This window comes from Carassius auratus, chromosome 14 (assembly GCF_003368295.1).
Source record: "Carassius auratus strain Wakin chromosome 14, ASM336829v1, whole genome shotgun sequence".
NCBI classification, from domain to species: Eukaryota; Metazoa; Chordata; class Actinopteri; order Cypriniformes; family Cyprinidae; genus Carassius; species Carassius auratus.
In genome coordinates, this window is record NC_039256.1 from 13,149,785 (window position 1) to 13,176,270 (window position 26,486).

A 26,486-nucleotide genomic window follows, 5' to 3' on the forward strand; every position below is an offset into this window, starting at 1 on the left:
CTGGTCCAATTATGCAGGTTTTTCAGACACAGTATAAAGCATCTTAAACTTTTCCACAATATCTGCCAGGCAAGTGAAAACTCCCCTCCGAAATGCAACTAGACACATCCAAACATCAGCCATAATTATAGACCTGTCTACGGCTGGACATGATGTAACAGGCCCGTGGCCAGATGTTCTCCGTTCAGTAGACAGCAAAAGCAAGCACGAACACATACATTCAACAAAGTCCAGTTGCCAACTAGGAAATTAAATGTTCTACAAAGACCTGGATGAACGAAAACTTCCCACTTTTCCCACCATACATTAAGAAGAGGTGGCGATGCCACTCACCGACTCTGAAGTTGGGGGCAGTAAGTGTGTCCGTAGTGTGCCCATTTTCACTGATGATAGTGGTGGTGTTGCCCTGCTGACAGCTGTTCTGACAGCGACCATTAGTGCAGGTCATCTTGCAGATAGTCGGGGTGAAGACCACTTTGATCCGGCCTGTGTGGTTCCCTACTGTAGTCCAGCAAAGCACAGACATTAACAGAGAGAAGAGAGAAAAATCCATCAGTCTGGACGGCATGGCTTTCATAAACAACTCTGAATGACTCTTTCACTTTTGTAGGCAGTGTCTGGCAGAACAGCTCAGGAGTTCAGCTTTAAGAAAGTGAAACGAGAGAGGGAGCGAGAGGGAGAGAGGCTGGAGAAAGGAAAAAAGTCTTTCTGTTGTCTTGTCTTTTCTTAGTCTCCTGTACATGTTCCCCTGTGACTGTCTGATTCCCTTTTTGTCCATTTCCTCCTTTCTCTCTCTCTATGGTCCAATATCTCAGTCTCTGGAACATGAGGAGGTGACTTGGGGAAAAAAATAGAAGCAAAGGCCGAGATAGAAAGAGAGAGAGAGAGAGAGAGAGACTACAATGGCAAACAACTCTGGGACCAGACCCAGTTCTTCTCACAGGATTCGGACAAAGTGACCACAACTCCAAACCGTATACAGAGACGAAAAGAGGGAATGTCGGCTTTTCTCATCAAAACTCATTTCTAAACAAGTCTACAAATACTAATGAAACATATTAAAGGGGACATCGGATGCAAAATTCACTTTTACATGTTTATATATAAATGTGTGGACACTACCACCCTACAATGATAAAAATCCATTCAGTCCTTTTTTCTATTCCCCAAAACCCTAAACAGTCTCAATCTCAATTATCAAATCGTTTTGATTTTCAGAGAAATATGACATCATACTGTGGTCCTGTAGCTCAACTGGTAGACCATTACGTTAGCAAGTGCAATGTTGGGGGTTCGAATCCCAGGGAACACATGATAGTAGAAAATTGTTAGCCTGAATGCAATGTAAGTTGCTTTGGATAAAAGCGTCTGCTAAATGCATACATTTTTTCTGCTAAATGCATAAATACTGCTCAGGCCCCGCCCAGGGCTGCTGACGGACATTCCTATATTAGCATATCTCCACCCTCAGGCATTTGAACACTCTGTGCAATTTACTCCAAAATCAAGCAGCTGTAGCGAAAACAATGTCTCTTAAGCAATGCAGATTATGTAAAAGTGAACCTTAATTTAATTTTTTGATGGTAAACATGCCTCCGAATACACGGAAAATGGAAGAGAGGGATGGGGTAAGCAATAACTCATTCTCAACATCACTCAGAGACATCAGTCTGAACAGTGCGGTTTTTGACAAGGTATAAAGATGTTGATTTACACAACCATTGAGGAATTTTAACTAAAGTGTCACAGTCATGGACTTATGTTCCGTTTTGTTATCCCTATTTGGTCATGTTCCGTTCCTAGTTTAGTTAATTGATTACTCCCCACCTGTTTCCATTCCTCTCATTACTTTCCTTGTGTTTAAATACCCTGTCTGTTTAGTTCCAGTTTGTCTGCTATTAATGTGATGTACACTTATTTGGATTTCTCCCGTGACCATTGAAAGCCTTATTTGTTATCTCCTTCGTCAAACATTTTACTTAGCACACCTACACGTGCTACATATAGTGTGTTGAAGACATTTCATGAGGACCCTAAATAACCATACCAACTTGTGGAAAATGGGCATCCGATGTCCTCTTTAATATTATTAACTAAATAAATCGTACAGTTTAATCAGTTTTGACAAGATGCAAAACATCAAATTAAAGAAGAAATAATCAATTAATCTGAAAATTATCATCAAATTGTTGTTAGTCAATTAAGTCCAGTTCCAACTTCTTGGTTTTTTCTTAAGCAGCTTCATCTCAGCATAGCTAGACTTTCACACCTCTGTCTGAAAAACAATTGCAGGGAAAACAAATTTCCTAAAATAGTCTGTCCTAAATCCTTTAATTTAAATGATGTCATTTGCACCTGCAAAACTATGTGGAAAAGAATCTACCAACATTCTCCTCTCCTCGCCTAGTTAATTAATTCATTTTATTAGAGAATGTTATTTAAATTACAGTCTGGTAAACTCTGGGCATCACTGTCTCTCTAAATATTTTCCAGTCAGGCATCTGTAGATATTCCTGGCCTGTGTTTCTGTCTGCTTCATGTTTCTGTTGTGTCTTTGTCTTTATTCCTGACCCTTACACTATCATTCATTCTCAATCACTCCATTAAAAATGGCATCTTGTTAAAGGATTATTACACCCCCCCCCCCAAAAAAAAAGAAGAATTAGATGTCATGACTTTCTCATGACATCATTACATTCTTCTGTGGAACATAATAAGTGGAAATGAGTGGAATTTGCATTAGTGATGTAGTTCAATTAAGAATCAAGCAGACATAGTGGTAGTAAGTCACTAACATTTTTATCATAATGCTCTGTTATGTAAAGCAAATCTAGAAGCTAACATGTAACCTTTTCACAGAGATCAAATAATGTCTCCACAGACAAAACAGACATCAGTTACTGGAGCTACTAATGATACTAACACGCACCTAAACCTGTTATGAGGTTATGAAGTGAGAGAGGAAAGTAAATTGAGGAAGACAAACTAAGTATACAGCAACAGTAAGAAGTAGATGACAAGAGATGGATGGCTTTACCAGAGCACCACACACACACACACACACACACACACACACACACACAGAGGGCTGCTGACAGGCCGTCTCTTGTGTGGGACAGACCTCACCTGGTGCTAGACGCCTAAGACATTGAGAAACTAGTCAGTCTGCTACATCTACCATTAACCACAGACACACATTTAGTTGGAAAAATTAAATTACAATAGGAAATACCACATACTTGTTTTGTTTTTATAAAAAACTAATTATAAAACCTAACCTAAGGTTTGGTGCTAGGATTTCAGTCCCCTACATGAGCTAATGTGGCTTAGAGGAATATTTCTTGCCTTTCAAGCAAAAGATTGCAAATCTTGCTCAAAGTTAATTTTTTTTAATAAATTAACATTTCATCGGTTTTTCATCATTTATATCAGGATCTGAAAAACTAATTTAAATGATAACTCCTTAGTCTTTTTGAAAGATCCATTAAAAATAATGGATCAAAAGGATAATTTGTTCAGGAATCAGATAACACTGGTTGCTTATTTTTTGCTAAAAATATTCATTTTGTAAGAGTCAGACATGAATACAAATGTGTGTTTTCTTGTCGTTTTCTTGTCGTTATTTTGCAGTAAACACCCTTTTTATCTTATTACTAATTCTGTCCACAAACTTTACCCGAGGCTGTGAATTCAGCCGTAATAATAAAAACCACAATAAAGAAGATTTTAAGAATTGAGATCATTCAAATCAAGACCATCATTAAACAAGAAAATCTATATTTTTTACCATGCCCTAGCTTTATGTCAAATGCTAACAGAATAGGCTAGTTTTTATAATGAATCATTTTTGATGAAAAACATTTTAACCTTGGAAGACCTACCCAAATGTAAGTTTTAGTCAGATTTAGCATGAACTGAATGAAATGAAATAGAAATAGCATTTTTTAGCTGTTTATTTTTCAGAGAATCAGAAACATGTAGGACAATCTGTCTCATTTGTGAACAAATTACTTTTTTGAAATGTCCTTGTCCCCAAAGTTATTCTAGTGTAAGTACAGTAAACCAACACAGGGACACAGCCTTTATCTATAATTCAATCTGAAGTGTACGTTGTTACAACAGTAACATTCATCTTTCCGTTCTTTCCATAATGCATAAATCCAATTAAAACTACAAATGTAACATGAGGTCGACAGGAAGTCAGTCAGATGCTTGTCTTTTATGACCTACAGACTAATGTAATGTAATATGTAAAGGTCTGCCTCCCTCTGAATGAACCCGGTCACTGTTGTACGATCCAACAGCCAGTCAGAGTGAGGTCTGGCTGAGTTTCAAAGCAGCGAAAACCGTGCAAAAACAGTTACCCAATACCCCACGGGCTGCTCCTTGCATTAGCATTGCAGCGCAGCGCTGTCTGTATTCTTCAGAGATGTGTAACTCTAACCAGTCTGCAGGGCAGGAAGAGGGATGATAGATGTCATGCTACACATTAGTTCTGCCAACCCACTGTCCCCTTATTCTCAGACAGAACTACTGTATCTAATCCTCTCACCTGCCTCCTAAGAGCACTTACCTGTTATCATAACACTGTCATTTAATTGTCCCCCTCTCTCTCTCTTTTCTCCAGTTCTTGCCTTCCCTCTTAGCCAGGCTTTTATCTAAAATTACCAAGAGAAAATTAGGCTAATAACTCCCTTTAGACAGTGCAGCGCACAAGGCAATGCTTAAGTCTTTATATGATTTCAACCAGAGGATCCTCTTGGAAAAATAACAATGGGGCTATAAATTAAGGGCAATGGGGATATAACTTAATTGAGAGAGTGGGGTCTAAAACACACATGCTTGTGAACCAACTAACCACTAATTTGTACTGTGGATTCCCACACCTTTTGATCAATACATTTCCTTACTTTTCTATGACTTTTCTGGTGGTTTGTGATGGATAATGATGTTTAAAATATATTCAATTAGAGCAATTTTAAGATTACATTATCTTTATAGAAATTATATATAGAAATACATTAGAAATATTATAGAGAAATTTCCATGACTTTTCAATATTTCATAATGTCATCTCTCAGTGTTGTAGACATGGAGCTAAACATTTCTAAGCAAGTCAGACATGCTTTCACTCTCCTCAGAACAGAACTTATCATGGTTTGTGATCTGTCATTCTGTCAAACACCCAGGGCTACGTGCAGAGTCAGCAATACTTGCTGAAAAATAAAAAATTAAACATGAAATAACATTTTGAGATGCTGATGTCACTCGTTCTCCGATTTCTTCAACGGGGGGAGATGCTTTGGGATTACATCAAGGTGTCGAAATTATAGAGACTTGCAGCCAAGACATACACTACTTTTCAATTCAAAAGAGTGAGTAATTTCAAGGTATTTTAAGATGAAATAGTCTATAATGTTCACCAAGGATGCATTTATTTGATCAAAAATGCAGTAAAACAGTAAAAATGTGAAATATTATTACAATTTAAAATAACAGTTTTCTATTAGAATATATTTTAAAATCTAATTTATTTATGTGATGCCACAGCCAAATTTTCACACGAACTATGCTTCAAGTAAATACCTCAAATAAATATGGTGCAGGTTAAACAAGGTCAAACGTCATTGTAATTTACATTTCTTGTGACCAAAATGCACATGCATTATATTTGCATTTACATTTTACTTTCATATCTATCACGACTTATGAAGTCTTATGAACTACTTTACAGTGCTTTTTAGGTGTTTTAAGTGCCAATATTCTTCCATACTCATGTGCTGTGAAAAATCACAAAAAACACATTGAAATCAAAGAGATCCACTAGATTGATTGTACTTACAATTTATTGGGTTGTGTCCCACTGAAAGCGGGATGGCCCGGTTTAGGGTGGGTCCGACTCCGTGCATCTGCGTGTGAGTGTGGTAGTTTTTCTGCTGAACCATGAACTTCTGGGTTTTGCTCTGTTGCATTATCTTTGAAATTGGGTTTTGTACTCTGGAAGATAAAAACATAAAAACAAAAACAAAAAAAACACGTCAACACCTTTTAAGAGTTTTTTTTCTTTCTTTTTTCTTTTCTGTCACTTTCTCTTTCTCATAATTTATGTCCATATTGAAATATTCTTATGTTTTAATTTATGTGGTTTTCACTTTGATTAATTACCTGCTCAAGGCCATATGGAAAGCCACAGAACCCTAAACACACAGACATTCTTCTTGCCTCATGTAAATAAAAGTAAACACATGTAACAAACAAAGCACATCTGTATTCACATGACTCATGAAAAGTTACTTTACATTATGTTTATCACACACATACAGTTGAATGTCATTTGTACAAACACATACTACAAGCACACAGACGAAAAATAACAGCACATCACACTCTCTTTTATTTATTTGTGTTATAACCCTGTAAGATTTTTCTGTAAAATCCTTTTTCTTTTTATTTGTATATCAGAATAGATTTTACTGGCCATATTTAGTCAGATTTTAAGCCATCTCAATTAATAAATTCAGTTTGTTGCAGTGCAATGCGATGTTGTTTTATTAACTATACAACTATAAACAAAACTATTAAAAGCAATTTTGGTAACTGAAGTAAATCTGAAATTAATTTAATTACAAATATTACATACATTAAAAAAACAAACAAACAAAAAAAAACTTACATTTGTTTGGGAACTAACTGAATTAAATATGTTTAATGTGAAGTAATAAAAGTGCACTATAGATGATGATAACTAGAAAACTCGCAATTTTTCTCTGAGAAACTCCTTTCTGATATTGCTCCACTATTTTTCACCGCAGCATTAGGGGAATTAGTGATCCTCTGCCCGTCTTAACTTCTGAGAGACACTGCCACTCTGAGAGGCTCTTTTTATACCCAATCATGTTGCCAATTGACCTAATAAGTTGCAAATTGGTCCTCCAGCTGTTCTTTATATGTACATTTAACTTTTCCGGCCTCTTATTGCTACCTGTCCCAACCTGTTTTGAATGTGTAGCTCTCACAAAATCCAAAATGAGTCCATGACATTTTAAAATGTCTCACTTTCAACATTTTATATGTTATCTATATTCTATTGTGAATAAAATATAGGTTTATGAGATTTGTAAATTATTCCACTCCTTTTTTTACTCACAATTTGTACTGTGCCAAACTTTTTTTGGAATCGTGTTTGTAAAACCCAATTAGTAAATATTTGAATAAAATAATAATAATAACAATAAGAAGAAGAAGAAGAAGAAGAAGAAGAAGAAGAAATAATTATTTGCAACAACTGATGGAATTCTGATGTGTAATGACATACTGCAGAGTTAAACTTTATGAAAATGAGCATTTACACAATGCCACAACTACCAATATGAGAGCAGGCAGTGATTACAGTCTTTCAGTGCAAGCAAGGCTGTAGACATAACATGCTTTTTATCCACAAAGTGAGATTGTGAGGACAAAGTGTATAAACCGCGTCTGATTTCTGATCAAAAGTAAAGCAATGGAAGGAGCAGATACACAAAAACTAGCAAACAAAATAACAATATGTACAGGGAAAGTGTAAACAGAGGTTGTTTTTCTCCAGTGATGTCTCATCTTATCTTTCACACTATTCAACTCTGTTGCTGTCTGTGTTTCATCTCTTGTTTTATGTTTCCAAAAAGAGGTCTCGTTCTGAAATGTATGTTTGTACTACTTTTAATATGTGCATTTTATTACACGATAACGATATGTACCTTAATATAGCTATTTTTATACAATTTTTGTTAAAAGAAGCAAATTACAAGAACAACAGAACAAATAAATATGAAATAAACTTTTAACCGACTGTGTTTACTTGAATACTCCACACGACGGGCATTATGTCATTACTGTGTGCATATTTGACCATTCAAACACAATAAAACATGAAAGATATCCGCTTTTGCGATCACATATGCTGTAGAGAGAGGGGCTTTTAGTGCACAAGCTTCGAGCTTCGGCTGTGTCAGCCATTGTGAGTACTGCATTGAGTTATTTTTCACTGCTAACTGCACTTAACTTTCCCAAGTGTGTCCTACTCTTTGCATTCATTAGTAATTCATTCTTATTCATTCATGTTTCATTATCACTAAAAATGTGTAAAACATTTAAGTAGTGCTGTGTTACGCAGATATATTTGCATACCACGGAATACACAATATAGCAAAATCTCTAATGATGGACACTGTGGCGAGTGGGGCGGGGCCGAGAGGCGTGGGAACAGGAGTGAGGCCAGGTGTAGTGAATGGAGATGAGCTACACCTGAGCCCCACCGCTAGTATCGAGTCCCACGTCTCTCGGCCCCGCCCCACTCGCCACAGACACTATTTCGAGGAAACGATATATACCAACATACTGCCCAGCCCAGTGTATATGTACCAACATATCAAACATTTTAAAGACCAATCAAATGGGTCAGTTTTTACAGGCAATGCAGTGATATATTATATATATATATATATATATATATATATATATATATATATATATATATATATATAAAGATTTTAGCAACTATTTTGCCTAGCCTAATTATATTGTCTTGGAAAAGCATATAATATTTTCTGAGATTTGAGTTTGAGCCCTTCACTCAGACCAGAAAATTCTAATTAGTTTAAAACCACACCACAAACACAGAATATTACAGCTTACAAAGAGCAGACAAACACATAAAAAGAAAGCGTAAAATGTCTGTTCCTGAACATGTACAAAGCATTGAGCTGTGTAAGTGCTTATAAACACTCTCTTTCACACACACACACAATCACATGTCCTGGACAGTGGAAGCTGATACGTGGTAAGAAGATAGTGTTTCAAGCATTTCCACATGCATCTCTCCATTTTCCCTGCATGTATACAGACAATACATTCCAATTCATTAAACACACATGCCACAAACTCAAGCAAAAAATCCCATCTTTAGAAAGTTTAAAGTGACGTGACATACACCCAAGTATGGTGACCCATACTCGGAATTCGTGTTCTACTTTTAACCCATCTAAAGTGCACACGCACAGAAGTGAACACACACCCAGAGCAGTGGGCAGCCATTTATGCTGCAGTGCCCAGGGAGCAGTTGGGATTCGGTGCATTGTTTAAGGGCACTTCAGTCGTGGTATTGAGGGTGGAGAGAACACTATACATGCACTCCCCCCACCTACAATTCCTGCCAGCCCGAGACTCGAACTCACAACCTTTCGATTGTGAATCTGACTCTCTAACCATTAGGCCACGGCTTCCCTCCCGCAGAGAGCGATGAATTGCTGCACAGAAGAGGCTGTACAAAAATGCCTTATGGAGATGAATTGGGCATGTAGACTATTATGCTAATTCGCAACTGCAGGTACGTGCTCTTTATTTAAAATAATCCATATTTATAAACATTAGAACGAGGGAATGAATACATTTAATGCATGAGGATTTCGTGTGAGAACCTTTTCTGCCCATCTAAGTAAGAACACTTGTGCGCAATTACTAATGATTGCAGCCCAACTAAGTGAAGCTGTGTGTTTGGGTGATTGTCTGGGCGTTGCCTAAGCAAGCACTATTACTAATAAAGCCAAGAGCATTAAATGGATTTATAATTCTAAAGCCAGTACTCATGAATGTCCTAATAAGTTGCATTACCAGACCTGGTGTGGAAAGAGCTGTGGGATTCCCGCACACGTAGACAGGAAAACTGAATTTCGTGTCTATGTTTGTGAGGAAGGCCAGCTGGCTTGTTCTAGTCTCCTACAAGAGGGATATACTAAACCGTGAGTGTCTCTTATGTTCCTATGCCAGCGGGCATCTCGTAGCTCTTCCTCAACAGGTGTATGACCTGGCGGCCACAACAACATGGAGGACATATGTTTATTTATCGGCTTCTTGTTTGACAGGTGTCTGGACAGGTCTACCACACTAAACTCGACATGCTCCATGAATCCAGACTCTGGTTCACTGCCAGGCTGCATCACAGCTTGAAACCAAACAACACAAGAAACCTGACCGGCCCAGCACCTGTGGATCACTGTAAGAGTTCATACACATAGACACACACGCCACAACTACCACACAGACCCTCTCTAAATACACACACACATGCTCAAGCCAAACCACATATGCACACCCACCAACATACATGCTTTCTTAATGCCTACACACTAACGTGTGACACACACAGTCTGTAAATACATTTAAACCCACACACAAACACTGTTCATACACTAGGATCCTCTCTAAAACACCAGACCTACTTGAAACACTATACAGGCTATACACACATTCACATATAAACGAGGACAACATTTATAAAAATATCAGTCCTTAAGACACTAAGGACTCTGACGTAAAACACAAACGCCCACAACCGCAGCTGAGACAACCAGCGTAAGACTATCCCTGACCAAAACCCTCCCTGAAGGGCTGACTGGATGCTTTCAACATCACATAACACATGTGTAAGATTTACACATTTTATGTATGCATGTGAAATACAGCATTCTCTTACACTTGTTATTAAATGTTCAACAGACGGTGACATAAATCTGTGAATGCATGTGTGCCATAATGTAAATCATTGTAAGGAAACTACTGGGTTTGTGCCCAGATGTGCTCTGTGGCCCAGACCTTGTTTTTCAGTATGTTTATTTCAGTATGTTTAGCACAGACAACTGAACACTGTTCAAGTTATAATTATCTTCCTGTGGACCACAGAAAGGGATGGAGATGGAACCATTACAGTTGTGGACATACATGTCGTTTTCTCTATGGGTGTTTAGAACTACGTTTTAAAAATCAGTTAGTAGGTTGCCTGAAGGTCTAGCTGACTAAGCAGTCTAAAAAGGACAGTTCACCAAAAATAAATAAATAAATAAATTATATATATATACGTATATATAGACGTATACTGTATGTCATTTATTCCTCTAATGGCAAAGCTGAATTTTCCACTGCTTTTACTCCAGTCTTCAGTGTTACATGATCCTTAAGAAATAATTTTAACATGCTGATTTGATGCTTAAGAAACATTTATTTTTTATCAAGGTTAAAAACTGTTGTGCTGCTGAACATCTTTGCATAAAATAGGTTTTCTATTTCAGGAATCTTTAATGAATAGAAAGTTCAAAATAACGATGTATTTTGATCAATTTAATGTTTTCTTGCTAAATAAAAGTATTAAAAGTAATTTCTTGACCCTAATAACCCCAAACCTTTGAATGGAAATATAGGTCAATTTTATGCTTAAAAAAAAATTATGCTATATAATTTTCATGCTATAAAAATTAAGACAGTTGGAAAATTTGTAAAATAATAAAATATTTAAGGTTTAATAGTTTAATATTAAACTAAATTCAATCTTTTTAGCAATCAAACAGAACAGTCATATTTTTGAATACCCATCAAAGGAAAAAGATCATCTATTTTCATCCAGAATGCAGCTAGAGCCAAACCATTTGCCTTTTGCCAAAACAGCAAATTAAAGTGATGCAGCAATTATTAACAACATTTTTACAACGAAAGAAAAAGATACTCTACAAGGAACACAGCAACTGTGAGAAGTGAGTTTAATATGTTAGTATGAAACTACTTTAATATTTGAAATCTTTAATATTTTAATTAATAATTTCTTTAATATGAAATGAGGTTTGCAGACGAACAGTTAACTGAACAAACTGTGTGGTCTGCATTCAAATATCTCAATAAAAACCACAACAAAAGAACAGCAGGATTTTTGTGGCCTCCACACATCACCACAGCCGTCCAGTAAGAGAAGAAGTTTAAAGAGCATAAAAGCCAGATCCATTTAGGTACTGTGATCCCTGAGATTTCTGCCCACGGTGACTCTTCTGGTAGACAGGTTAGATCAGCGGGGACATCTGTTTACATGTGCTGTCTCTGATGAAGAGGAACCTGTCTGAGACTGGAACTGAACCCGCTCGCTTCTGGATTCAGAACGCGCTCTAGAGAGCCAGACAGCGCTCAATGCTGCTCCTGTGGCCATGTAGCCACATCGTTTTTTTTTTGTTTTTTTTTACTAAATGTTTATCTACCCTAAGATTATTCTGCGCAAGGGGAGCAGAAGTACAATGAGCTGTTTATATAGAATTTTACGACACTGGGCTGAGATTCAGAGTAAATCCCGGTAATATGAATCGTAATTATGGTTTTTGGAGCATAGTGGTTGAACACATGTGATGCGGCTCCGCTCACTTCTTCTAATGTGTCAATTGCAGCCCAGCAGTATAATAACTTGGAATTTGCAAAACAAAATATTGTCAGAATCAACTAGGCAGTGGGTTGCCTTAACGGTCTGAAAGGACATGGTAATTAAAAGCACCACATAAAAAAAGAAATGAAAAATGAAACACATACAGTCTACACTGCCAGGTCAGGGTTAGTAAGATGAATGTCTCTGAAAGCCTTTTATGCTCAACATGATTGCATTTTTTGATCAAAACTTCAGTAAAACAGTAATTCTGTATTACTTTACAATATTAGTAATATTATATAGCATAATATTAAAGTATAATAATAGTAATACTGTTTTCTGATTAGCGAGCAACAGTCCAATTAATTGGATAAACTTGAGAATGTATATGGATACAAATGCATATGAAGCTTTGTTCTCAAATTTCACTAGTAGATGAACATTAATTGTGAAATCAATATGTATGGATCATTAATGCTACTGCTGCTAGAGAAGAAGAGAGTGGGAGAAAGATGTCAGAGAGGCCGAGAGGGAGAGAGAGTGAAAGTTATAAACATAAGCTTTAGTTCCAGTCTCAACAAAATAGCTGGCGTGACCTCGTATGCTGGCAGAAGTACTGCAATTAAATAAAAAATAAAAAAAGATGCAGGGAGTTTTTTTTTTTTTACTCTCCCTCTCCCTCTCTATCAAAACTGAAGAGCTACACAGGTCTGAAATCCAGTGATCTCCAGATGTTGCTTATTTTCTCATGAAAAGATTCTTCACATGTCCACTTCTCTCTCTCTACCTCTTTCTTTTCTCTGTCCATATCCATTTCATTCTGTACCAATCTGCCCATCCTCCTCCTTTAATAAGATCGGTACTTCATCCATCTTGGTTTTCCATTTCCTTCTCCCACTTTTTTGACCACTTTGTCTATTCTTCTCCTTCCGCTCTTATCCTTTTGTTATTCCCAGAATCTGGCAAAATCTGCTGCAGTTCCTCCCTGGTGCTCGGTGAGATACTACACAGCTCTCTCTCTTCTAATGAACCCAATGACCCACATCAGGATGCTTTTGCTCTCTTTTATACCTATTGCCTGCAGATGGATATACATTTGTTTACCAAGTACCGACAGACCCAATTTCATCACTGACACATAACACCTAGACTACATGCTAACACGATCTGATACATTACAATGCCGATTATCTCATAACGGCTACAGCTGTCAAGAGCATATTCTGTATTACTTTACTAAACAGTCCCTCCAGGATTTTGTAATTCTGCAATCACAGAATTTCACACAAAATCAAGCTTATGCCATATTTTTGTGCCAGATTATATCAACAATTTTGCTGCTTTATTGCAGTGAATACCATTGTAAAATGAGCAGTGATGAGGAATACAGACCACTAGGACATCTGGTTATAAGTGTTTAAAAAGGAAAGAAAATTTCCAATATGAAACCTATTTGAGCAACGCAGGGCCTGGAGAGGGTAATATTTAATATTTCCAAGTGATCTCTCCAAATCATTCATTCATGACCTTCACTTGTCTATTTAATATTTTCAACTTAGATAAATGTGTTCTATATTCAATAGTTTGTGCAGAGGTGCTTTGCAGGACATGGAGAAGCCAGCGCAATCACTTGCATTTTTTTCAGTGGATACGCAGTCATTTTTGCTCATAAAAGGTAAGAGTAATCATTCATAACTGCATAGGGTCTACTTTTATTTGTGTGTACTCACAATATCAACAAAACATTGTGCTTTTATAAAATAAAGAAAATGAACATGATGCGCTTTCTGCCGTCTCGACTTTAACAGGAGTACAAAAATTAACAGAAACTCAGCGAATACATGGTTCACATAGGCTACATAATAAATATATCTTTAGAAAGATTTAAATGACTACTTAACAAATTAAAACAAACTTAAAACGTTGAGCACTATTCTCTAAAGGCAGGATAGGCAACTTCATCCTTGTCACACAGACACATAAAACACTAGTTTATTAGTTAATAATTCAAATATCTCCTTACTATTTTCCCTGTCACATTTATGGTAATTACATTTGTCAATGCTTTGCGGCAAGCTAAAAAACTGTTCAGCTGCATTGACGGAAAGCACCATAGATACTGCTGCTGGCGGGACAATAAACAACATCGAGCCACTCTTGACAGTCGGGGATGCATGGTCTCGTGTTGTTTCCACCAGCACGGCAAAAAAAATGTCATCACTAATTCATGGATGTGTAAAATATAAAAATAAGGATAAAACCTAAAACAGCACCGAGACCTGGCCCATGCCTGAACTATGATGTGAAAATTGGCCCGAAGCCCGGGCCAAGGAGCATAAAAAAGTCAGTGCACGTTGTGCCTGGGCTGAAATGCAGGGCTCTAAGAAGAACTATGAGAACTTCTATGCTCTCGCCAAATACATCATGATTATTGGTGAATTTGTACAAATGTAGAAAAAGCAAAATTCAGTCATTTTTAGGCTGCAAAAATTATTACATACATTTATTGTCTATGCGGCAATTTAATTTGACATGTTTTGACAAAATGTTGAAACTATATTGCAGTTATCAATAGTTTTCCTAAAATGCTAAGAATGCTGAGGATTAGATAACAGCCATGATTTAAAAAAATAATAATTTTGAAACCATGAACTTCTCCCTTTCATATTCACCATCAGCAGGACGGTCCACACTTCAATGCACGGGTGTATCCTGGGTGTGACTGACACATCAAAGTCCTTTCAGACATGAGAGAAGCAGCAACAAAAAACTCCAAAACTCACTGACTGACAGGAGTTACACAGCCAGGTGAATGTTAACAGCACTGCTCTTTTATGGGTGGGTTTCTGTCACTTGAGGCTAGCAGTTACATCATGCTGTGGTGGAGTCAGTATGTGCTCTTCTTCACAAGGTTGATTACATGCGCTCTAAGAAAAGTTCATAAAATTTGGCCAATGTACTAAGTTAAAGGGGTCATATGATAAGATTTCAATTTTTCCTTTCTCTTTGGAGTGTCACTAGCTCTTGGTACATGAAGAAGATCTGTAAAGTTGCAAAGACTAAAGTCTCAAATCCAAAGAGATAATCTTTATCAAAGTGAAGACTCTGCCACGCCCCCCTAAAATGGCTCATTCAAACCCCCACATGTCTATGTCACTATGTGGAAATATATCAGCAACTGTAAGTATATTTTGTCATTAGTTTAAGTATTCGCTATTGACTGTTCAATTTTGTGTTTTGTGTGAGTATGTGTGTGTGTGTGAGTGAGTGAGTGAGTGAGAGAGAGAGAGAGAGAGAGAGAGAGGGTCTCACAGTGGAGTCAGCTTTTTTAAGCGTCCGTGGCTTGTGTACTGCAAACACATATGAGCTTCATCACTGTGTCTGTCACGCTACTCTGTACCTCTTTCGGCTTCAACTGATGGTAAATCTAAAGACATTATTAACTGTCTTTACATTTATTTTGAAAGATGAAGCTTGCGATTATGGAAAGGTCCGTTACATTTCCGACGAGTGCTTGTGGTGTTCCACCATTAACAATGCACTGGGTCAGTTGACCAATCAGAACAGACTGAGCTTGTCGGAAGGAGGGACTTTGTAGAAAACTACGCGTTTGAGAGAGGCAGAGCATAGAGGAACTACAATAATGTACAGTATTTGAAAAACAATGTGTTTTTTGAACATTAAAGCATGTCTACATATTCGTTTAGACCAAATAATGATCTTTAAAAAAGCATCATATGACCCTTTTAATATGAAGGAATTTTCCTTATTGATGTTATTTCGAATTATGCATTGCATTGTGCTGTATTTAAGGGTTGAAGTAAACGTCCGTAAAATTAACTGAAACTGTACTGGTAATTGTCTGCCAAGACATTATATGTTTTTCAATGGATATTTTCTTACAGTGTACAGTACATACAGCAAATGTACATCAGCTGTAAGTTTAACTAGAAAAAAGAGACAAGTCTGTGCTCACTGGGAAGAGGATAATAAGTGAAAGAGGAATTAAAATGTGTGAACCCTGGGGTTTGTTTTGTTTGTCTTTGATTCACACCATTTACTTCTCTGGCTTCATTTACCCCAGCATACAGCACACAGCCATAGCCACAACATCAACTGCTACTAATTAGTGGGGCATTTCATTTACCTTAATAGATTTTTTTTAATGCAAATAATTCCATGATTGCATTCATATTTTTCATAATAAACTTTATAAATTAAAAAGTACTGAAATGCAATTAAAATGATAAATTACTATTTTAAATAAGAGTACAACTTTGTGCTCGCGACTGCTTTTACATACAACATACTGTTATCGGTTTCATTGAAAGTTAAAAAATGCATTTTCTTTTTACCCAAAATCCGATTTGATGAGATGTGAACAATACACTAAGCCAGCTGTGTCAGTTCAACTTATGTTTTTATATGAGTACTTAAAAGGACCAGTCACTCAGTCTTCAACTTAACTAAAGGTCACCTAAACTGCCAACAAAGGATTCATGAGGTTACTTGAGATCTGGATAAGTCAACAAAGAAAAATCATCAGAACACAACCACTAAAAGGCTTAATCAAAACCTCCAACATTTAACACCTAAAATCACTTTAGTCAAACAATAGGTTTAGAGTAAATACAGTGTGCCACACAGCTTGAGCACAATTCTCTGCATTGATCCAGGCTCGAAAAATAAAGCGCCATCAGAAAACACTGGATAAAATCTCTGCTAAAGCGTCTCATTCCTTTCAATGGCCAGCAGTGTTCCTGTGGATGGATAAGGTTTTCCTGACACAAATCCACAAACTCATTCGACTAGAAATCTAAAGGTTTTTCTCACTATAATACTAATACAAGGCCTCTGCAAATTTGATCTTAATTTTAAAGTCCATAAATTCAAAATTATTGTAGCTGAGAGACTGTGAAACTGTTGCATACCTGTAAAATCATGCTACATGAAACCAGACTGAAAATGAGTGTTCATCGAGTTCATTGATACATCAAAAAGATTTGTTACATAGCTCATACTTGATTCTAATTCGTAAAATGTTTTTACATTTATTGTTCCTAGAAGTTTGTCCACAATTACCCAAAACATTAAGGCTCCCCAAGTGTTTGAATAACCATTTCGATGACCTGTTTCTGCAGTGATGACACCCAACCACAGCTTCAATACACTAAACCCACACTGCTGCCAGACACACGCACACCAACAAATCATTCAATCTGCGCCTCAATAAACCTTTCACTTGTGCAGTCAGATTTGAAAGGACATGCGGCCTAACAACGGTCATATTTTAACAGTTGCAAATATACCATTTGAAGAGTAAAATAACAGTGGAAGAACATGTTAAATGTTTTGCATGTAAAATGTATGCATACATAACTCACTGCTTCCATGTGTTACACTGGCAACCCTGAGACTGTGCAAATTGGTCTAAGAGAACAAGCATGGCGACAGTAACTCACCAGTTTTCCTAACTTTGACAAGATGGAGTGGCAGGATCTTGGTACTTAAATCTAAATAAAATAAATTAAAATAAATAAAATAATTCCAAGCACTTTCTGACTGACAGGTGACTGTTGGTTCTAGAATCCTTTGATACACATATGGATGAAATCACTATAGAGGTACATGTTTGCTTTATTGTTACAGTGCATAGAGTCTGATTATCGACTAATGATTGATTAAAGATGCTTATTATGATTTTAGACTGATTATTGGCTGCAATAAAGCCTATGTGTACGTCTTGCCAAAACATTTGTCTTCACAAGATATTAACATATACAGAACATTTTATGTAAATTCTGATATCATGACAGTTCTACCTCGAGTCTTGTCTTTTTGGCTATTGTAACCCAAATATTATACTAATAATATAATGAAATATTGATTATATATAACATTCAAATTTATCTAATTATAAAAATGCAGTAAATTCCTCTCAAATTCTGAGCAAGTTTGTCTGTAGCTAAGAGGAAGAGGAGTTCTGGAGAGAGGTCTACCTCTTCCACACAAAATAAACCCTGTGGAAACAACAGACCTGCTTTCGAGGACAGGTCTGGTAGCAATTACAAAGCAGAGACTGGAAATGCACGTCAGTCCCAGCACATAAACTGCTTTCATTAATATTTTCAGTAAAATTCATCAATATCCTGCCCTGCCACATTATTACAGCTTTTCCTGGAACCAATATGGGGGCAATTCTGTGGCTTTCCCCCACATCTTATGATTTTGACATCTGATGTAATTGTGAGCTTTCCAAAAGTCAATGTAACCCTGAGCCAAACCCCCAGAACCCCTCAAAAACAGATCACTAAAGAGTCTGCAGGGTTTTAGTCAGTCACAGTAAAGGATGCTCATAAAAATCGCATTTTGAGGGCAAACAAAAGTTACAGCAAAAAACTAGGCTGACATCAGGAGTTCAAAGTCACAATTTGGAGAAAGCCCAAGTCTAAGTCATGTAAAAAGATTTCATTGAGTAAGGCTTATAAACAGTGGTTATTTCTGTAAAACAGACCCAGGCTGAGAGAGTAGTAGGGGGGCATGAAATGGGCAGACGTCTGACGTCTGGCATTAATATAAAGCTAAAGCAGTACATTCTAAAATAATAAAAGACAAGTTTGGTGAATTAAGTGCCCGAGGAATCTTAAAAGTCCAAAATAGATTTACTCAATTACTCCAGGCCTTTGCTACAGTATGCTAGATTACCCATCCTTAATCAAGCAATCTGATTATTGAAACTTTTCAATAATGACATTCAACTGACATTCAAACTTTTCAGGCTATATAACTGGTTTTCAAATAGCAGGTTTACTAATAAATGCTGCCATCTGGTAAGTCTTAAACATTAGCATCCAACAATGCCATCACACCACTGTACATTCAACAGGAAACATCTGAAAAGTAACTTCAGTGTATACATTATTCGATAATTTAACTGTGGTTGGACTTTGCGCACGACAAAGCCAAACAACCATTATGACTGAAAATTCACCCAAATCTTGAACCATGACCACAGTATTATGACAGCCGTCATACTCACTGTGGTTGATAAGGATTGGGTCCGTTGGGTGACGACTTCATGGACAGGGTCAGATGTCCCAGGTTGGTGCCAGGCAACGGTAACGGCACTTGACCTTGGCCTTGCGGGAAGATCTGCTGAGGAATAGGACGCTGGGGAACTACATTATGAACATTGGGGTATCCATTTGTATGACCTCCGTTTGGAAGTCCACCATTGGTGTTTCCATTTAATGGTCCAGTTGGATGTAAGGATGGGGGAAGAGTAGTCTGTTCACAGTACTTGCCTTTAGAGCTTGACTTACACACACACACGTGGGGCCGCAAGCACATCCCTCCATTCTTGCATGGCGGTGTACAGTTAGCTGCAACAAAGAGAAGAAAAGTTAAACAATTAAAAAAAAGTCATAATATAGTTCATATAATATAACTTCTAACAAAATTTCATATGATAAAGTTTCATTACTTATATAGTACTGTTAAAATTTACAGAAGTTTATAGAAAATAGTTTTTCAGGATGGTCTTAGTTAATATGCTTGGCATGGTGTTGAGTAAAACAAAACATTTGATTTATTATTAAAAGCAAAGCAGAGCATACCAAAAATAAAGAAAAAAAACTAACAAAAACCAGAGGAAGGGTGGGACGGAAGGGTTGTTGTAGCCTTCTGTTATACATAATTTCCTGTGCACACTTCTGTTCTGTTCATTTTTACATGAACTGATGTGGCCGATGAAATTAAATATTTTTATTTTATACTTTAGGTTTTTATTTTGTGGTAACAGCATGTCAAGCTTTACATGGAATGTAACATTTAGAAGTGGATATTTCTGCAATATTTTCAGCATAGTTAATACATTAGAAAGTGCGTAAGGACATAGTTATTGTATGCTTTTTAAGTCAGAACTGATATGCACAGATCAGGGGATAAAGAGAGAACGAAAGAGAAGCAACAGAGAGAGTAAGAGAGAGGGAAAATGAGTGGATAACTCATGAGTGGGTGTTGACTTCTGGTCTGTAATTACATCGTTGAGGAGCAGGAACAAAGCTGTCATTCAACTATAAAGAGCCTAGCGGCCTCTATGGCCTACTAACACGGACTCTGCCACTAGCTGGGTTTCCATCACCCTGCTTTTATGTGCATTTTGTTATGTTGTTATACGGGTGGTGTTGGCGCAGTGGATAAGACACGTGCCTTTGGTGTGAAAGACCCGGGTTCAAATCCACTGTGGGACACCAATGTATCCCTGAGCAAGACACTTAACCCCTAGTTGCTCCAGAGGCATGCAACCTCTGACATATATAGCAATTGTAAGTCGCTTTGGATAAAAGCGTCAGCTAAATGAATAAATGTAATGTATGTAAATGTATATGGTCTTTCGGAAATGCCTGAGCAAAGTCTGTCAACAAAGTATTTCTCCCAGAACTGTTAAACCTCTGAAAACAATAACCGCATTCATTGTGTTTCGTCTGCTCGTTCTGAGGTTTAAGAAATTTATTATATAGGAAAATTATTATATTCAGTAGCTTCTCCTGCTTTTCTTAGTTATGTAATAGTGCCAGTTTATCAGGAAGTGACAATTTTGTTCCCTTTGACTCGCTGGATGGAAACGGTGCTTGCACTCAAATGTTTTGTGCGATATAAGTTAAATTTGCAACTTTGGATGGAAACCCGGCTACACACACACACACACACACACACACACACACATGGCAGCTTGATGCTCATCAGAAAATCTTTATTTTTTTTATTTTTTTTATAAAGCACAATAAAATAACGATGGTTGACCATTGTGCTGAACAATATAACTTGAAAAGAATCAAAATACATAGAAACAAAAAAGACAAGACAATCAAATAATAATTATACATAATAAACTCCTGTTGGCTCATACACTAAAAGCCTTGTTAAAGAGGTAGGCTTTAAGCCTTGTTTTTAAAAGAGATTCTGTTTCAATTGTTTTAATAGAGATTGGAAGACTATTCCAAAGCCAGTCACCTTTTCTCTTCGGCCTAGATCTAGAGTCGAATAAGAGTTTCTGATTCAATTACCTTAGACATCTAGCTGGACTGTATAAGCTCAACAGATCAGAAAGGTACTAAGGTGCCAGACCATTTAAAACCTTACAAAAAGTAAAAATTTTAACTCTATTTTAAAATAGACTGGCAGCCAGTGCAAAGAGAGTAGGATGGGAGTAATAGGTTCGTATTTAGTTAGTCATATTAAGTAATTGAGTGCTATGGATATTCCTAATTATAAAATGGATCAGCACCCAGTTCTCAAGGCAGATGTTAGGAAGGATGATCTCATCAATAGTTTCTATGAGATCCCAGTGAACTGCAGCTGCTCTACACAGACTGCTACAGACATGCAGTGGCCATCTGGAGTACAGGGAGTTTTCCCTGGTGGGCCGCTGTACAATGTGGGACAGCCCACTGGGTAAATATATATATAAATAATTAATTATAGTAAATGTACATAGCCTATATCCCTCCATCGACCCAGACAAATGGCCTCCGTGGCCCACCAGAGTCAAAAATTCAAATTAATTTACCATGCTCTAGCTCAGGGCAGTGGTTCAAAAGCCCTCGTCACTGTCAATTTTTTTTTTTTTTTGAAAGAGCCAATCAAATAAAAGAAGGTGGGATTGACTGTGCACAGAAACTGAGCTGCATGGCACCTGACTGCAAGCTGAGGTAAGATGTAAGCAGCTAAACATTTCAGAAATATTTGCCAACCGCAAACAATTATTGGGCTTTGAGTTATTCGTCAAAATGTACATAAACATTAGTGTAGCAGTTTTTAGCAGAGATATGTAAGAGTAAATGTTTGTATATCTCTAACCAGGCTTTATTCTGTAATTGCACGTGTTATGAAAATTAAAATGTTTCATAAAGCTCTAAAATATCATTCTCAAACTTACTCTAGAACACTGTACATCTGAAGATTTTTGCTTTCAAGTGCAGTGATTAGGAAAGTGATACATATATACATGATACATATACATATATATATATATATATATATATATATATATATATATATATATATATATATATATATATATATATATATAAAATTGTTTTAATTTGTTAATGCTTATTAGTTCACATGAATTACTTTATATACACTCATTGTTTGACATGTTTGACATGACACATTACAAGTTTGAAATAATTAAGCCTTTTTATTTATTTATTTATAAAAGGCTGAATTTATTCAGAAATACAGTAAAACACTAATATTATGAAATCTTAAATTTAAATTAGATTCTAAATTATAGTTATCTATTTTAGATATTTTAAAAATGTAATCATTACTCCAGTCTTCAGTGCCATGTGTTCCTTCAGAAATCATTCTAATATGCTGATTTGCTGCTTAATTATTACAGTTATTATTTGTGCTCAATTATTAATAATGGATCTTATAGATACTGAAAACTGTTTTTGGTTCTTAAAATTTCAGGATTATTTGATGAATACAAAATTAAAGAACAGCATTTTTGAAATACAAATAATTTGTAAATAAGTATACTCTGTGATTCAGTTTTTTCTTCTGTTATGCTTGTGTTATATCTTTCACTTGGATGTTATAAGTTGAACTGAGTAAATACATATAAAACAAAAACTGTGTCCTTTATTTCAGGCTGCAAAGCAAATAATTGTGATTATTTAAAGGAAGGTGATTCTTTTCTATACCCACTGTAGATTTAAATCAATATTTATGTACATTTAATTAAATTATGATGTATATAAACAAATTAAATGTCATTTTTCATAATAAAAATTAATGTGCTTTATTTATATTTAAAATCTTTTTTCCAGATGCTTCCAAAGGAGGTTTTTTATTAAATTTAGCTCACTTTTGAAGACAAACTATATCCAACCACATACACACGTCACATTTTTCCATACAAGCTGGATTAAAATGAGCATTTTTTACCATAAATTATTACACACACGGCTTGTGACAGAGGTGAGACTGATTACATCAAATATGACATCATATAAACTACTCCCCCTGGTTTGGAGTTTTTCATTTTTGTTGACATGACCCACAGCAGGGGATTTCACTTTTCTTTTCCACCCTCCCTGTTTCCCTCCTTTTCCAATGTACCTGATTGGCCCTCTGGGGTTCAGGGTTGCAAAAGTGAGACAGTCCTTAGAAACGGAGTACACACACGAACACTGTTCCTGTTCATATCATGCCCTTGTGCACCACCTCTCCCACATAAACACACACAATGAACACATGAAGGCACAAAAGTACTTCAAAACTCACCCCCCTACCACACATTTACATACAGAAAAAGTGCTATACGAGTTAAAGTAGAAGTATTGTGACAAAAGAAAATTTGGTTGCACTTTATTTTACAGTACGTGTACTAACATGTACTTATAGTGTACTTAAAGTGTATTTATCTAAGAAAGTTCTGGTAATGCAAGGTAACTACATGGGGTAGGGTTAGGTTTAGGGGTAGGTTCAGGGTTAGTACCTAGTTATTACATAGTTATTGTAATTACTATAATAAGTACATAGTATGTACATGAGGAACAGGACTGTAAAATAAAGTGCTACCGAAAATTCTGTCCTACACTTACCTCACATACAGGTGCATCTCAAATAATTCAGTAATTCAACTTAAATTGTGAAACTTGTGTATTAAATAAATTTCAGTGCACACAGACAGAAGTAGTTTAAGTCTTTGGTTCTTTTAATTGTTGTGATTTTGGCTCACATTTAACAAAAACCCACTAATTCTTAACAAATTAGGATACTTCATAAGACCAATACATTTTTTTTTTTTGTGAATTGTTGGCTTTCTGGAAAGTATATTCATTTACTTAACATGTACTCAGGGTACCTGTGCCCTTGGTAGGGGCTCCTTTTGCTTTAATTACTGCCTCAATTCAGCGTGGCATGGAGGTGACACTGTTTGTGGCACTGCTGAGATGGTATGAAAGCCCAGGTTTCTTTGACAGTGGTTTTCAGCTCATTTGCATTTTTTGGTCTCTTGTTTCCTGTTTTTCTCTTGACAATACCCCATAGATTCTCTACGGGGTTCAGGTTTGGTAAGTTTGCTGGCCAGTCAAGCACACCAACACCATGGTAATTTAACTAACTTTTCATGTTTTTGGCAGTGTGGGCAGGTGCTAAATCCTGCTGGAAAATAAAATCATCTTTAAAAAGCTGGTCAGAAGAAGGAAGCATGTAGCGCTCCAAATTTTTTGTAATCGGGTGCAGATGACATTGCACCCCAAATCATCACAGACTTTGGAAACTTAACACTGGACATCAAGCAACTTGGGCTATGAGCTTTTCCACCCTTCCTCCAGGCTCTAGGACCTTGGTTTACAAACGGAATACAAAACTTGCTCTCATTTGAAAAGAGGACCACTGAGCAACAGTCTAGTTCATCTTCTCCTTAGCCCAGGTAAGACGCCTCTGACGTTGTCTGTGGTTCAGCAAATTCCTTGACACGTCTGTTTGTGGTGGCTCTTGATGCGTTGACCCCAGCTTAAGGCTATTCCTTGTGAATTTCACTCAAGTTCTTGAATTGATTTTCCTTGACAACCCTCATAAAGCTGTGATTCTCTTGGTTGGTTGAGCATCTTTTTCTTCCACACTTTTTCCTTCCACTCAACTTTCTGTTAACATGCTTGGATACAGCACTCTGTGAAAAGCCAGCTTCTTTGGCAATGAATGTTTGTGGCTTACCCTCCTTGTGAAGGGTGCCAATGATTGTCTTCTGGACAACTGTCAGATCAGCAGTCTTCCCCATGATTGTGTAGCCTTATGAACCAAACTGAGAAACCATTTTGAAGGCTCAGGAAACCTTTGCAGGTGTTTTGAGTTGACTGGCTAATTGGTATGTCACCATATTCTAATTTGTTGAGACTTCAGACTTCAGTCTGTATGTATTGAATTTATTTAATACACAAATTTCACAATTTGAGTTGAATTACTGAAATAAACTAACTTTTCCATGACATTCTAATTTATTGAGATGCACCTGTACTCTTATGACTTGCATACTTCTGTGCAACACAAAAGATGTTTTGAATGCTAACATCTATTTGACCCATATTGATAAGAAGTGCCAAACTAAATGTACATCTACATGTACATAATTTGTAAATAGGTAAATAATTACATGCATGAAATGCAAATCTACCACACATTTCAGAAGCATAAGCTTTCACATTCAAAATCTAACAGTCCAGAGAACGGATAATTCACATTTGAGTTTCAAATATTTGTAGTGAATTTTAAGCAACTGTTTAATAAAAATATTAACTCTTAATTAAATTGTATAATTACAGTACACTACTGTTTAAACTTTTAAAGAAAAAGTTATGCCCTCTGCACAAGACCTCTTCTAACAAAACTTCCTGCTGACTAAACTGCACAGTACCAAAAAAAGAAAGTGGGAGATAAAGTTAGGCCTCACAAAGACAAAGATCAGGAAGGAAAAAAAAACTGATAAAGAAAGCGTGAGAGAAATGAGAGGGCGATGTTGCTGACTCAGTAGGGCTATGGGGAGCAGTGCTGGGTAATTCCAACATGTCCAGCTTCTTATTAGTTTTATCACTCAAGTCAATATTGAAATCAGTGTTAAATGTGTTGCATTGTACCCTCAATGTACTCAGCGGTGTAAGAGCTCACGCACAGCTGAACACACCAGACAGAGTGGTCGATAAGCCCATTTCAGTCTACTAGTATTTCACAGTAGACACAGAGCCAATCAAAGGGGGCTGTGGTCAGGCCATTTCTTGGCACAGATTTGTACGTGTAACACATCTAAGGGTCCATTCAAGATGATCTGTATGCTGCAGAGCTCTCCCACAGCTCTAACATCTTCAAACGTGTTGAATCTGAAAGGTACTACTTGGATTTGCTTTGACAAGACATGTGGTTTAGCATGATAAGCTACTGCTATAGAGACACCTTGCAGGCACTATAGAGACAACATGGGAAAGTCGTGGCCTAATGGTTAGAGAGTCGGACTCGCAATAGAAGGGTTGTGAGTTCGAGTCTCAGGCCAGCAGGAATTGTAGGTGGGGGGAGTGCATGTACAGTGTTCTCTCCACCTTCAATACCACGACTGAGGTTCCCCGTGAACAAGGCACCAAACACCAAATGCTCCCCGGGCGCCACAGCATAAATGGCTGCCCACTGCTCTGGGTGTGTGTTCACTTTGGATGGGTTAAAAGCAGAGCACAAATTCCTAGTATGGGTCACCATACTTGGCTATATG

The 26,486-nt window shown here is 36.8% G+C and overlaps 1 protein-coding gene across 4 annotated transcripts in view; it reads right to left on the reverse strand.

The window, feature by feature from the left end:
• Positions 1 to 26,486, reverse strand: part of LOC113113694 (latent-transforming growth factor beta-binding protein 1) — a 72,590-nt gene that overhangs the window by 36,647 nt on the left and 9,457 nt on the right. For all 4 annotated transcript variants that reach the window (XM_026280094.1, XM_026280092.1, XM_026280095.1 and 1 more), the window contains exons 3-5: positions 19,251 to 19,593; positions 5,843 to 5,997; positions 334 to 501 (exon numbers count right to left, since the gene is read on the reverse strand). In XM_026280094.1, the coding sequence (XP_026135879.1) occupies positions 334 to 501; positions 5,843 to 5,997; positions 19,251 to 19,593 (666 nt within the window). The remainder of the gene's footprint in view (positions 1 to 333; positions 502 to 5,842; positions 5,998 to 19,250; positions 19,594 to 26,486) is intronic.